The sequence below is a fragment of the Heptranchias perlo genome, chromosome 11, assembly GCF_035084215.1.
Source record: "Heptranchias perlo isolate sHepPer1 chromosome 11, sHepPer1.hap1, whole genome shotgun sequence".
Classification (NCBI taxonomy): Eukaryota; Metazoa; Chordata; class Chondrichthyes; order Hexanchiformes; family Hexanchidae; genus Heptranchias; species Heptranchias perlo.
Genome location: NC_090335.1, coordinates 57,418,012 through 57,432,448, shown reverse-complemented (window position 1 = coordinate 57,432,448; position 14,437 = coordinate 57,418,012). Strand labels below are relative to the sequence as shown.

General features: G+C 41.0%; 1 protein-coding gene across 1 annotated transcript in view; it reads right to left on the bottom strand.

Moving 5' to 3' along the window:
* dcbld2 (discoidin, CUB and LCCL domain containing 2) overlaps positions 1–14,437 on the bottom strand; it is a 109,100-nt gene that overhangs the window by 82,422 nt on the left and 12,241 nt on the right. Inside the window, exons 2-3 of the mRNA XM_067993122.1 lie at positions 5,506–5,733; positions 3,107–3,244 (exon numbers count right to left, since the gene is read on the bottom strand). Of these exons, the coding sequence (XP_067849223.1) occupies positions 3,107–3,244; positions 5,506–5,733 (366 nt within the window). The remainder of the gene's footprint in view (positions 1–3,106; positions 3,245–5,505; positions 5,734–14,437) is intronic.

Genomic DNA, 14,437 nt, shown 5'->3' with positions numbered 1-14,437 from the left:
AGATGTTGAAAATCCCACTGGCCTGAAGCCCAATGATCAATTATTATTTGGCTTTTTACCCCTAAAATTTTCCCTTTGAAGACCAAAAAGGCAGGTGGATTATACTGACTACCCCAACCCAGAGTTCCAATACCCAGTTTTGGCAAGAAATATTACTACAGCTTCATCCACCTCACTAGCTGCATCTTGTGACACTGCAGTACAAAGCTAGTAACAGGCAGATGCATTCTATCTGCGGACCTGAATATTCAGCTGCTGGTACATAATTTTTGACCCGATGCCTTATCAGAACTGGATATGGGTGTGAAAGGAATGGATGAGAGTGAAGAAAGTCCATCTGGATCTCAGCAGCTACAGTTAAGTCCAACACAGCATGTAATTGTGGCTAAGGTTACAGTACAGGAACATATCAACTCAGCAGTTACACATAAGGATGTGGTACATCGCAAGTGCATTCATGTTTTCAAGCACACATACTGTGGAATCACAATCTGTCTTCACGTAAATTATATTTCCATGGTTAGTTTTAATTGCCTCAAGAATTGATAATTCACTGCAATAGAATTTAAAAGCAGCAAATCACTGTGGTGAGTTACTACAGGGATAAAAGCAGGACTAACAGTGTGAGGATTGGAACAGAAAATCACCACAGAAGAATGAATGCTGTGAATAAGTTTCTTTTCCCTACCCCTTCAATCCTAGAAAAATTTTTTTTTGGACACTCAAAAAAAAAAAGTCAAGTCTGTTAGATTTGTTAAAGAAAGCAGTAATGCATCAATATTTATGAAAGATCATAAACAGTTTTTATCTACTGAAAATTTTCTAATCAGCAACTACTACTCAGTATCGGCTGGTGAAGAGGATACGGTGTTCCAAAAGCAGTGTACACTGCAATACCTGTAACTGAAAACAAGATTATGCTAGGTGTCTGACTGGAATGTACAGGGGACAGTCCTGATCAAAATCACAGTTTGAACATCTTCAGGATCATCCAGAAAGTTAAGAAAGACAATGACTTGGCAGAAAGTCGAGTATTCTCACAGCGTTCACCAGAGAGTTTACAGTAAATGCCTTCTCTACCATGACACAGCGTCATCAAAGCTCATAGATAATATCACCAGATACTCATGCCAGCATGGAGCTCTGCCTGTACATTACATTAACAAAATGGGTCATATTAAAAAGTTGTAGAATATTGATAGTTGATAGTCCAATTTATTCTGCGGAGCTCCACAACATTCCAACAGAAACTCCAAGTACTTCAGGCATGTCAAATGCACGTGACATCAGCAGTTCCCCAGAATAATGTGTAGTAGTACATTTTAGTAGGAAGAACATTGAAAGGAAGTATACCCTGAACAGTAAGATTATTAACAGGGTGGAGGAACATCTAGAGGTACAGATACATAGATAGAAAATGACCATAAAAAGGCAAATAGGATTCTAGCTCTTATGCATAGGGAATTGAATATAAAAGCAAGGAAGTGATGATGAATTTGTACAAGACACTGGTTAGGCCACTGTTGGAATAATGCGTGCAGTTCTTATAGGAAGGATTTTACAGCCATGGTTAGAGCACTGTGAAGATTTACTAGAATTATATAAATAATAAAGTTATAGTTATGAAGAAAGCCTTGAAAAAAAGACTTTTTTTTAGTGGAACAGAGAAGATTAAGGGGGATCTATTAGAGGTTTTTTTAAATTATGAAAGGCTTCGGAGGGTAAACGGTGAAAGCTTGTTTCCAGTATTTGGCAACAAGGGACAGAGACTCTAATAATTATTATTAGATGATTAAAGGGGGAAGTTAGAATTTTTTTCACACACAGTAGGTTATTAGAACATGGAATGCTTTACCACAAACGACTACTGAGGCGGAGCCTATAAAATAATTGAAAAGGGAATTGGATACGTATTTAAAAAGGAAGAATTCTAAAGGATATGGAAAGGGCAGTAAAATGAGATTACGATAGAAAGCATTAGTTGAAGGGCTATTACTGGGACAGATGTGATAAGCCTAATGGCCTCCTTCTGCACTGTAATTTTTAGGATTTTGTGCGGTCCGTCAGTTTTGGACCTTATTCTTAGATGCAATCTGGATTAGCTAAAGCTAAAAATACACTGATTCTGATCATTCCCACCTATCATCTCATTTATAGCATTTCCACTACATTCTTTCACTGGAATCCATAATCCACACAAGGACTTGAACTTTCTGCTCAGCCCTACCCGACACAGTCACACAGGAGAGAGTTATGTGATCTATAAAACACCAAGCTGAAACTTAAGAGAACTGTACCAAATAGCCTAGAATGGGTAATTAGATCATCTAAGGACACAATTAGAAGCTAAAGAAACAAAGAACAGAATGTAACACAAGGAGTAATTACTTCATATGAAAGACAGTTAGCTTGCGGAATATAGTCTATTCCTGATAATTCAAAGTCGTTTTTTGTACTAAAATTTTTTTAAATGGTTCAATTAATCTGAATTAAGGAATGTAAACAACACAACAAAGTGAGAATTTACGCACTAAAAATTGAATTCGCAGATAATTTGAATTAAGCGTCTTTGAACCACGAGCAGAGTGAATGTGGCCCCATTAGAAGCATTCAAAAAAGAATTTTTCTTTCAACAAGTGCAAATAAAGAGAGAGTTGAAAATGGTCAGAGTAGGTACCGAATATCAACCTTAACGATAGAAGACTAGTTAAAATGAACCTTCTCTATTGTCCTGGCCAACATTCCTCCCTCAACCAACAGTACTAAAAAAAAGTCTCATATTAACCAGTCATTCATCTCACTCACTGCTGTTTGTGGAATACTACTGGCATAAAATGGCTACTGTGTTTACCTACATAACAGTACTCAATAGCACGTCAAAACTAAGTTAATAAAAACAGAAAATGCTGGAGAAGCTCAGCAAGTCAGGCAGCATCTGTGCAGAAAGAAACAGAGTTAACGTTTCAGGTCGAAGACCTTTCGTCAGAACTTCCGTTGCTGAGCCGAGAGTGGATGTGACCTCAGAACAAGGGTGGTAGTAAATGAGAGAATATCCTGGAAGCAGTTCAAACACGCGACACTAAAACAGGAAATCCTTGTACAATACCTGACTCGTTTGACGTAGAGTACGATACAAGGAATCCTCGACCGGAGACGTGAATCCCACTCATGAACTGAACAGTGACTTCATTGCTCTCTGAATCTATTAGCTTCTCACACTGAATTCCAAGTCCACAATATTTACCTGGAAAACCAACAAAACATGAATAAGCAGCTTTTAAAACAAATCATTCACATTACATTTCACAGAAGACAGAAAAACAACAGTTTTGTCAGTTACAGTTATAGGCAGTGATTAGAAACTCAACGTGGAAATTCTTTTCTAAAAGCCTGCACTGATTAAGTCTGGAGTTCAGGCTAGAAAGAGGTCAAGAGGGAACATCCAAAAAACTCAAGGTACACATAAATACCATATATGCAGGAGGTCACCAACTCCCTCATCCTAATTTTTCTTCCTTCAGTCCTAAAGGAATTGACTTCTTTCTGTCATACAGTTCTCCATGCCTTTGAGTTGACCTCCAGTATCTCACCCAAGAAACCATTCTACAAATGTGACGCCAGGCAGAGTATTCAATTACAGAGGTTATCGCAGGAAAGCCCAATTCAGAGTTCGCTTGACATCTACACAAATGGACTCTGAACAGCAACCAGGACCAGAAATACCAGCCAAATGTTACCCTCCATAGCTAGGGCCAATTGAAGTGTTTTAACTGTTGCACCAGATGAGATCGACTGCTTGGCACAGAACAGAAATTGAACCCGGACCTTCTGGTCAGTATGCCTTGGTGCTACACTGAACAGGCTGTGCTTTCACCAAATAAGCTATCAAGTGAGCATTGGCAATCAATTTCTATACAACACAGGCGAACCAATGATTTCACAGTTTATTCTACCTATCACAGTGACCGTTATCACTCAGGTCTGCTTCATTCATGGGATAAAACCTGAAATGAACAGCTCCCCTTGAATATACTCAGCTGAAATACTATGGGACTTCTCAAATGCCTAACTCTCATTTGTCATTTTAGGGTCATCCTTCCCTGTACCATCATCTATTAGCCAACCAGTGCCATGACAGTGCTGCAGAATGAGGCAGCTTCAGCTTCCCTTGGACCTTATCATGTATAGTCTGCTCCTCTTAATTCAGAGCTGCTTTATTCAAATTAGTTTTAAAACAAAAAGGCCTCCTGTGCTGTTTGATTTGAATTGTTTAATTTGAATTACTGAATAATTACATTTTTTGAACAAAAAGTTACTTTGGATTTAAAATTTCTTATTTAACAGCAAAGAGACGGGGCTGTATTCAAAGTTGAATCCTATAGTAAAAGGGGAGTGCACTAACCCAGTGCACCACCCAGTTCCCAGGAGATATTTCAACCAGATTTCAGTATGTAAGAGGCAGCAAAACCATCTTAGCAAATGTCCCCCAAAAAATCTTTTTTAATTAATTGCTTTTGTTGAATAACCAAATTTCATTTGTAATATGCTATATGTTCACAAAACCAAATGCAAATAAATTATAACTGTCATCAACTTTTAAAGAGTTAAAATAATTTATTGCTTTAATCCACTTTTCTAACTCGGATTCCTGATAGCACTCTCATCTACTTTATGGCAACAATGCACTGAGCTATTCATTTTTTAAGTGAATAAAGATCTTGGTTGCCTCTAACCTAGTATTGAATATAACTGATAAAATCAGTGCTGGAACCAGACGGTCTGCTTTGTTATTCAGAAGTTTGATGAGTCAAGCTACCCGCGTTCAATACCATAAAGAATTCATAGAAATGAGGCACTGAGTTCACACATTTTTCAAAGGAGCCCCGGGAACGATAGTATTTAACTCTTATGTCATCAGGCAACAATTTTACAAAGAAGCGAACATACAGGAGACATAATAATCCATTCCTCCGTGCTACTGTTCCCTCTTAAAATAACCGGCTTATACTGAAGGCTGATGTATCATTGACCTGTTTTACTGCACAGTGTGTGCCAATGAGAACAGTTTCGACTTCACGCCAGTGCAAACTAAGTATTGCAATTTGGATGTAAAGTCACTCAAAGCATACTTAGGAAAATGCTACGAGACCACCTCCAGAAGGGGTGATAATGACCAATCACTAGTAGATGGTTTCTCAGCACTAGGCTGACATTCATTTCAGCATTCTGCAATTACATTCCCTCCATCACCACACTATGCCAGCCCTTGAAGATCCCAGTTGTAGCCTCTTATCTGTCCCCCTACCACACTCAATGTTATAGTCTCCCCCTCATAAAATAGGTCACAAGATAATATGTGTAGGGTGGGAGAGGGGGAGTAGAAATAAGGATTATCATGACAACTAGATCACGGTATCTTGTGTCCTTAAGTCACAGTCCATCGGTGCCCTAAATCATTTCACTCTTAGATTACTCTACAATTAACAGAAGTGATGCTTTACTTACCAATTTCACTTCGACTTGGACCAATCCCATTGTACAGTCTTAAGTAACTCAAGTGACAAGAGGTAGAGTCTTCAATATCAAAGTCCCCAAATTTAAAAATAATTCTCTCACTGGGCTGTACCCGGATCTCCCACTCACATACGGTGTTATTGGGGTATGTCTGGGGATAATTTATTGATGTAAGAGTTCCGCTCCCTGGTCCAAGAACAGTGTGTCCACAACCATCGCCTGAAAAGAATAATAAATATTTTTAAAAGCTGTAATAAACAAATTACAAATTGTTCAAAATTGCGACACAATGCAGCATAAGTTCCCACAATACAGAAACATTTCCTAACTTTTAGGAATTAAAGGATACTAGTCAGAGTGTCATGAATGCACCTCAGCATCACTGAGCACTCTCAGGTCAGCATTATACAGTAAACAAAATCCAGTGACTGATCTGTAGCCCCTAACTGCAGAATATATTTATCAGTCGTTGCCGAGTGGTAGCAGTCTTGCCTCTGAGTCAGAAGATTGTGGGTTCAAGCCCCACACCAGAGACTTGAGGACATAATCTAGGCTGATACTTCAGTGCAGTACTGAGAGAGTGCTGCACTGTTGGAGGTGCCGTCTTTTGGATGAGACGTTAAACCAAGGCCCCGTCTGCCCTTTCAGGTGGACGTACAAAATTCCATGGCCACATTTGAGTAAGAGCAGAGGACTTCTCCAGGTGTCCTGGCCAATATTTATCACTCAGCAAATATCACTGAAAAACAGATTATCTGGTCATTACTCATTGCTGTCTGTGGGACCTTGCTGTGTGCAAATTGGCTGCCCGTTTTCCTATATTACAACAGTGACTACACTCTAAAAGTACCTCATTGGCTGTAAAGTGCTTTGGGACATCCTGAGGTCATGAAAGGCACCACACAAATGTAAGTTCTTTCTTTTTTCTTTCTTGTCACTAGGATAATGGTGAATTTTTTGTGCTATGTCTACTCAAACTGCAAAAATTAAATCGTATCACAGCTTTGGATTTTTGTTTTCCAAACTTCGATTGTGGCTGGACGGAGCAGCTTGGGCAATATGAAAGAAGATCACTAAGGTGAAGTATAGGTGGTCAGAAGTATGTCATTGGTGGTGAGAGCAATTTGAGATGATGAATTAAGAGTATCACACATGAAGTACAGTGCACAACTTTTAAGTGTATTAGTTCAAAAGCAATTTTCCTACAGTGCATTCGCCCCAGTAAGCTAAATAAGCCCAGTGACAACATTGCATTTATTTCATATTTATACCAGACATTTTATATTGGCTACTAGTTAGCTGGTCTGTCTGAACATGAACTCTAAGAACAGATTGAGAACAGGTCAAAGCCAATACATCACTACACAACGGCACAAGTGGATTGGCATACAAGTTCCATGCTGTGCCACAGAGTACTAGGATGCCAGTTTGTGCCCATTTTTGTCCACGTTAAGTTGCTGATTTCAGCTGGGACGCTCTAAACAAAGCCACTTTCAAACAGTGGAGAAATGAGTAGGAAACAGGAGAAAAACTGAATTCTGTGGATAGAAACCCTTCATGTCAAAGGGACAGATAAAAGAATGTTCCTATAATGTATTAGCAAATAGCATACAGAATCCCACTGTGCAACTACACTAGAATGCACTAAAATTCCATAGATGATACCTCAGACAAATCCAAGATGGGACCATTCACATCTGTCCAAACCAGTTGATCTGAATTGGCTTCAAATGATACCAATTGGAACTTGTGGGAACATTTCCACAACCAGAAGTACTGCCCAAATATTACAAGTAAGACGAATGTAAAGATCCTCATAGACACGTTTGCATCTAGTCTTCATTTCATCAATGGAACTGCCTCATACATCATTCAGCATTTCCTCCAAAAATATGTTCACTCTGACCTTTTTTGTGGTGAAATAGCCATAAAATAAAACCACAGGTTCTAACAAATGTTAATTTTTTAAAACACTATTGTATTTTTTATATATATATATTATATATAGTTGGCCATCCGCGATAGTCACTCATTTCCTTCCTAAGCTGCACCCAGTATTTTTCCATGGCTTGATCCTCTCCTGCACGCGTCGATCTTTTGTTATGTCTGTCCCGTTCTCGGCAACATTTCTTTTTCACAAGAACATATGCTGAGGAAAGGGACATTTGCCCCACTGAGCACATCCTCATGATCTCCTGGGCCAACATCTTCTGTGTTTTAAACACCCCTAATGTATGCTTCTTTCCTATACTGCTTGGTAAGATTATTCCAGACATATTTTTACCCTTTGTTTAAAGAAGCAACTTCTGTTTTAAATTTACTTTTCATTAGATTATATGTATGCCCTTGGGTGCTACTATTTTGCCTTATTTTAAAGTAATATATTCAGGATTTACTTTCTCTACCCGAAACTGTAACTTTATAGAACTCGCCAATGCGAGGGCTGGTCCTGTTGTTTAAAGACATCAGTCCAAGTGCAACTACCATCCGACAGACTGTGGGACCAACAGCATTAAGTTAAGAGCAATTGACCCCTCCAATTTTGTGAAATGTGAACAAAATGCAGCTAAAACCATTTTTAAAAAGTACAGAAGAACATGGGCATAAACTAAGTCTACAGCCAAGTACCAGTGCATTACAGAAAATAAAGACCAAGTGATGGTGAGTTAAAGATGCATTATTGGGAGGGGGGGTGATTTGGAGAACTCTCTATTAGCGCAGGATACACATAATATCACTGATTGTAATTTATACAGCACAAAGAAGCTGCCCTGAATGAAATACTGAAGCCGGTCTATAGCAGTAATACCTAGTGTGGCTACGTGAGGACTCAATCAACCTTAGATACGGGGGTGGTGCCAGAGGATTGGAGAATTGCAAATGTTACACCCTTGATCAAAAAAGGGTGTAAGGATAAACCCAGCAACTACAGGCCAGTCAGTTTAGCCACGGTGGTGGGGAAACTTTTAGAAACGATAATCCGAACAGAATCAGCAGTCACTTGGACAAGTGTGGATTGATTAGGGAAAGCCAGCACGGATTTGTTAAAGGCAAATCGTGTTTAACTAACTTGATAGAGTTTTTTGATGAGGTTACAGGGAGGGTAGATGAGGGCAATGCGGTTGATGTGGTGTATATGGACTTTCAAAAGGCGTTTGAGAAAGTGCCGCATAATAGGCTTGTCATCAAGACTGAAACCCATGGAATAAAGGGGGCAGTAGCAGCATGGAAACAAAATTGGCTAAGCAACAGGAAGCAGAGAGTAGTGGTGAATGGTTGTTTTTCAGACTGGAGAGAGGTGTACAGTGGTGTTCCCCAGGGGTCGGTACTAGGATCACTGCTTTTCCTGATATATATTAATGACTTGGACTTGGGTGTACAAATTTCAAAATTTGCAGATGACACAAAACTTGGAAGTGTAGTGAACAGCGAGGAGGATAGTGATAGATTTCAAGAGGCTGGTGAAATGGGCGGACGCGTGGCAGATGAAATTTAACACAGAAAAATGCAAAGTGATACATTTATAGTAGGAAGAATGAGGAGAGGCAATATAAACTAGAGAGCACGATTCTAAAAGGGGTACAGGAACAGAGAGATCTGGGGGTATATGTGCACAAATCGTTGAAGGTGGCAGGGCAGGTTGAGAAAGCGGTTAAGAAAGCATATAGCATCCTGGGCTTTATAAATAGAGACATAGAGCACAAAAGCAAGGAAGTCATGATGAACCTTTATAAAACACTGGTTCGACCACAACTGGAGTACTGTGTTCAGTTCTGGGTACCGCCCAGAAAGATGTGAAGGCCTTAGAGAGAGTGCAGAAGAGATTTACTAGAATGATTCCAGGGATGAGGGACTTTAGTTACGTGGATAGACTAGAGAAGCTGGGGTTATTCTCCTTGGAACAAAGAAGATTGAGAGGAGATTTGATAGAGGTATTCAAAATCATGAGGGGTCTAGACAGAATAGATAGAGAGAAACTGTTCCCATTGGCAGAAGGGTCAAGAACCAGAGGACATAGATTTAAGGTGATTGGCAAAAGAGCCACAGGTGACATGAGGTAAAACTTTTTTACACAGTGAGTGGTTAGGATCTAGAATGCACTGCCAGAGGGGGTGGTTGAGGCAGATTCAATCATGGCTTTCAAAAGGGAACTAGATAAGTATTTGAAAGGAAAAAATTTGCAGGGCTACAGGGATAGGGTGGGGGAATGGGACTAGCTGGATTGCTCTTGCACAGAGCTGGCACGGACTTGATGGGCCGAATGGCCTCTTTCCGTGCTGTAACCTTTCTATGATTCTATAGCACGAGGCAGCATATTACTGTCAACAGAGTGCTCATAGTACAAGTTTGACTGGATAAAGCAGACTGCCTGCAGGTGGGAAATAAGCTCACTTCTTTATTGGGATCAGTAGCAGTTCTTCTCTCAACTCCACCATTCCTGGTTTACATGTGATGGTGTGGCTAGAGAGGAACTGAAAACACATTTGGGTAACTATATTCAAGGAAATTTAAAAACATCTGTATCTACGGATAGGAGTAGGACCTCACAGCAAACTGGAAAAAGCTACTCTCATTACATGAGAGGTGGCTGAGAAAGTAAATATTACTCCTGTTTTTTTTTAAAAAGGTAGCAAAAGGGAACTACAGACCTGTGAGTTTGACCTCCATTGTGGGCTTGGTTACGGAAACCCTTATTTAAGGAAACATCATAAAGCATCTGGATGGAAATAAAATCATAAGATAGGCAATATGGGTTCATGAAGGGGAAGTCTTGCCAATCTGACTTACTGGTTTTCTTTGAGGGTGTGACAAAGAAGCTTGATAGGGGTAATGCAGTGGATGTGGTATACTTGGATTTCAGTACAGTCTTTGATACAGTTGCTCTGGAAAGGCTAATACTAGAAATAAAGAAAGCGGGGATCAGTAGAAATATTTTACAATGGTTATGTATTTGGTTGACCCATAGAATCCAGAGGATAATGGTACAGGGATTGTCAGCAGCCTGGGAGAATGGGCAGACGAAATTCAATGTAGAGAAATACAAAATGCTTCACAGTTTGACAAAAACTGGTGACAAAAAAATCCAGGAAGGGACTATAACTTAAATGGAAAGAAAATAATGTGCATGGAAAATAAGAGAGATCTGGGGGTCCTGATTGACAATAAATTGAAGCTATTGCAACAATGCTCGGTGGCAGTGATTAAAGTAATTTTTTTTTATTATTCGTTCATGGGATGTGGGCGTCGCTGGCGAGGCCGGCATTTATTGCCCATCCCTAATTGCCCTTGAGAAGGTGGTGGTGAGCTGCCTTCTTGAACCGCTGCAGTCCGTGTGGTGAAGGTTCTCCCACAGTGCTGTTAGGAAGGGAGTTCCAGGATTTTGACCCAGCGATGATGAAGGAACGGCGATATATTTCCAAGTTGGGATGGCGTGTGACTTGGAGGGGAACGTGCAGGTTGTGTTGTTCCCATGTACCTGCTGCTCTTGTCCTTCTAGGTGGTGCATCCTGTGGATGGTACACACTGCAGCCACAGTGCGCCGGTGGTGAAGGGAGTGAATGTTTAGGGTGGTGGATGGGGTGCCAATCAAGCGGGCTGCTTTGTCCTGGATGGTGTCGAGCTTCTTGAGTGTTGTTGGAGCTGCACTCATCCAGGCAAGTGGAGAGTATGCCATCACACTCCTGACTTGTGCCTTGTAGATGGTGGAAAGGCTTTGAGGAGTCAGGAGGTGAGTCACTCGCCACAGAATACCCAGCCTCTGGCCTGCTCTTGTGGCCACAGTATTTATATGGCTGGTCCAGTTAAGTTTCTGGTCAATGGTGACCCCCAGGATGTTGATGGTGGGGGATTCGACGACGGTAATTCCGTTGAATGTCAAGGGGAGGTGGTTAGACTCTCCCTTGTTGGAGATGGCGCAAATGTTACTTGCCACTTATCAGCCCAAGCCTGGATGTTGTCCAGGTCTTGCTACATGCGGGTTCGGACTGCTTCATTATTTGAGCGGTTGCGAATGGAACTGAACTCTGTGCAATCATCAGCGAACATCCCCATTTCTGACCTTATAATGGAGGGAAGGTCATTGATGAAGCAGCTGAAGATGGTTGGGCCTAGAACACTGCCTTGAGGAACTCCTGCAGCAATGTCCTGGGGCTGAGATAATTGGCCACCAACAACCACTACCATCTTCCTTTGTGCTAGGTATGACTCCAGCCACTGGAGAGTTTTCCCCCTGATTCCCATTGATTTCAATTTTACTAGGGCTCCTTGGTGCCACACTCGGTCAAATGCTGCCTTGATGTCAAGGGCAGTCACTCTCACCTCGCCTCGGGAATTCAGCTCTTTTGTCCATGTTTGTACCAAGGCTGTAATGAGGTCTGGAGCCGAGTGGTTCTGGTGGAACCCAAACTGAGCATCGGTGAGCAGGTTATTGGTGAGTAAGTGCCGCTTGATAGCACTGTCGACGACACCTTCCATCACTTTGCTGATGATTGAGAGTAGACTGATGGGGCGGTAACTGGCCGGATTGGATTTGTCCTGCTTTTTGTGGACAGGACATACCTGGGCAATTTTCCACATTGTAGCCACACTGGAACAGATGTTGGGATGCATTAAAAGGTCAATTTTGAACTGACGCTTTCCAGTTTATAAATCATTGGTGTAACCTTACTTAGAATACTGTGATGTGGAGATGCCGGTGATGGACTGGGGTGGACAAATGTAAGGAATCTTACAACAAGGGGAGATTATCCCCTTCGACACGGATACCACCATCACACGAGAGGACACCACCCACCAGGTACATGGTTCATACTCCTGTGACTCGGCCAACGTTGTCTACCTCATACGTTGCAGGAAAGGATGCCCCGGAGCATGGTACATTGGCGAGACTATGCAGACACTGCGACAACGGATGAGCGGACACCGCGCAACAATCGCCAAACAGGAGGGTTCCCTCCCAGTCGGGGAACACTTTAGCAGTCAAGGACATTCAGCCACCGATCTTCGGGTAAGCGTTCTCCAAGGCGGCCTTCGAGACACACGACAACGCAAAATCGTCGAGCAGAAGTTGATAGCCAAGTTCCGCACCCATGAAGACGGCCTCAACCGGAATCTTGGGTTCATGTCACGCTACACGTAACCCACCAGCAAAAAGGGGGAAAAAAATTATATGTTTTTTAATATTCTCTCTCTCTCTCTGCCATTTTGAGTTTCTTTCTGCCTGCCTGTGTAATCGACACAATGTATATCCAGTGTACTGGGACGTGCTGTTCTCCGTGACTGGCCTGTTTGGATAACGACGACACCTTTTGATTGGTGTGATGCTGTCCCAACATAGTATAAGATATGCGATTTGAGAACCTTTTCACTCATTCATCTGACGAAGGGGATAATCTCCGAAAGCTTGTGATTTTAAAATAAATTTGTTGGACTATAACCTGGTGTTGTAAGATTCCTTACATTAGAATATTGTGTACAGTTCTGGTTGCCACAGTACAAAAGGGATATTGCAGCTATTGAAAGAATATAGAAGGGAGCAAACAGAATGATTGAGGGGATGGAAGGATTTGATTATGAGGAGCGATTATGTAAACTGGGCATGTTCTCACTGGAAAAAGAGAAGGTTGGTGATATAATTGCTGTTTTTAGGATTCTGCACAGATTAAATAATATAGACCATGACAAACTATTTCACATTGTCCAGAATTGCAGAACTAGAGGACACGGCCAGCGCTTGAAGGGGGGTATATTCAAAACTAATCTGCGGTAATATTGAATGAGCAAGTGGTCAATCTGTGGTACAGGCTTCCTAGGGAGATGGTGAAAGCAGTTAGTATTGATACATTCGTATTAAAATTAGATAGATTTCTTTCAGAAAATAACAATTTATGATATGGTATATAAGTAATTTGAGACATGCCACGTGGTAAGTGCAGCAGGCTTGGGAAGAACAGGTGACTTTGGACCTATGGTTCCCAAAGCTCTCCACTATAGCGGCTTTCCTTGCATCATGTCTGGGTCTGTTATAGACTAATTGATAGAGATTGATTGCTATGATTAGTCAACAACTCCATTAACGTTGTATCGTGTGACTACCAGGTTGGTAGAAAGCGAACTAGATGGACTTTGGTCTTTTTTCGTCCAACAATTCCTATGTTCCTATTTGCAGTGGGAAAATCTGTTCATTTAACAAGCCTGATACTGCTGTGGGGAACCTCATGATATGCAATCCAACATTTATTAACATTGGGGTAGAGTTTCCGCTTTGGGCGCAATCAGCAAATTGGGCTCGAAATTGCACTGGTTAGGTTACAGTTCAAATTTCCGCTAAAATATACTTGCATAATCACAAAACCTAAAATCTTCCATGGACCAGCGCAATCGGTCAGTGTAATAGAACGTAATCAATCTTTTTTCTTTGCATTAAAAAGTATTCCTTGATGTATTTAAGAGTGGTAACCTGGTGCAGTTTTATTAATACAGCTGAAAATGGGTTTCTCACAAAAAAAGACATTTTTTAATAAGGGTTTCCAGTCCTCCACCTGTGAGTAATCTGATTTTAAATCACTGGAAATTACTTTAAAAAACTATACTGAACCATTCAATAGTTTCATTGGTGTACACTAGTCAGTTTCTTAGTAAATTAAATATTTTTTTATATATAAAAACATTTAAAACATGTCTACTAGTGCCTGTGTGCCTAAGAAAATGAGCTTAATTTGAAGAACCTCCTCAAACGGGTGCAATCGCAGAAACTCGCCATCCTGGGGGCCAGGATCTGGGGGCGGGGCCAGCTTCAGGAACAATGGTTTTTGAACCAGCGTTAAAGCTCGTGGAAACTCGATTTATGCTTGACGTAACTTACGCTTGATTTTCCTGGATCTTTTGCACTGGTTCAAGTGGGTTGCACCGATAAAACCTGCAC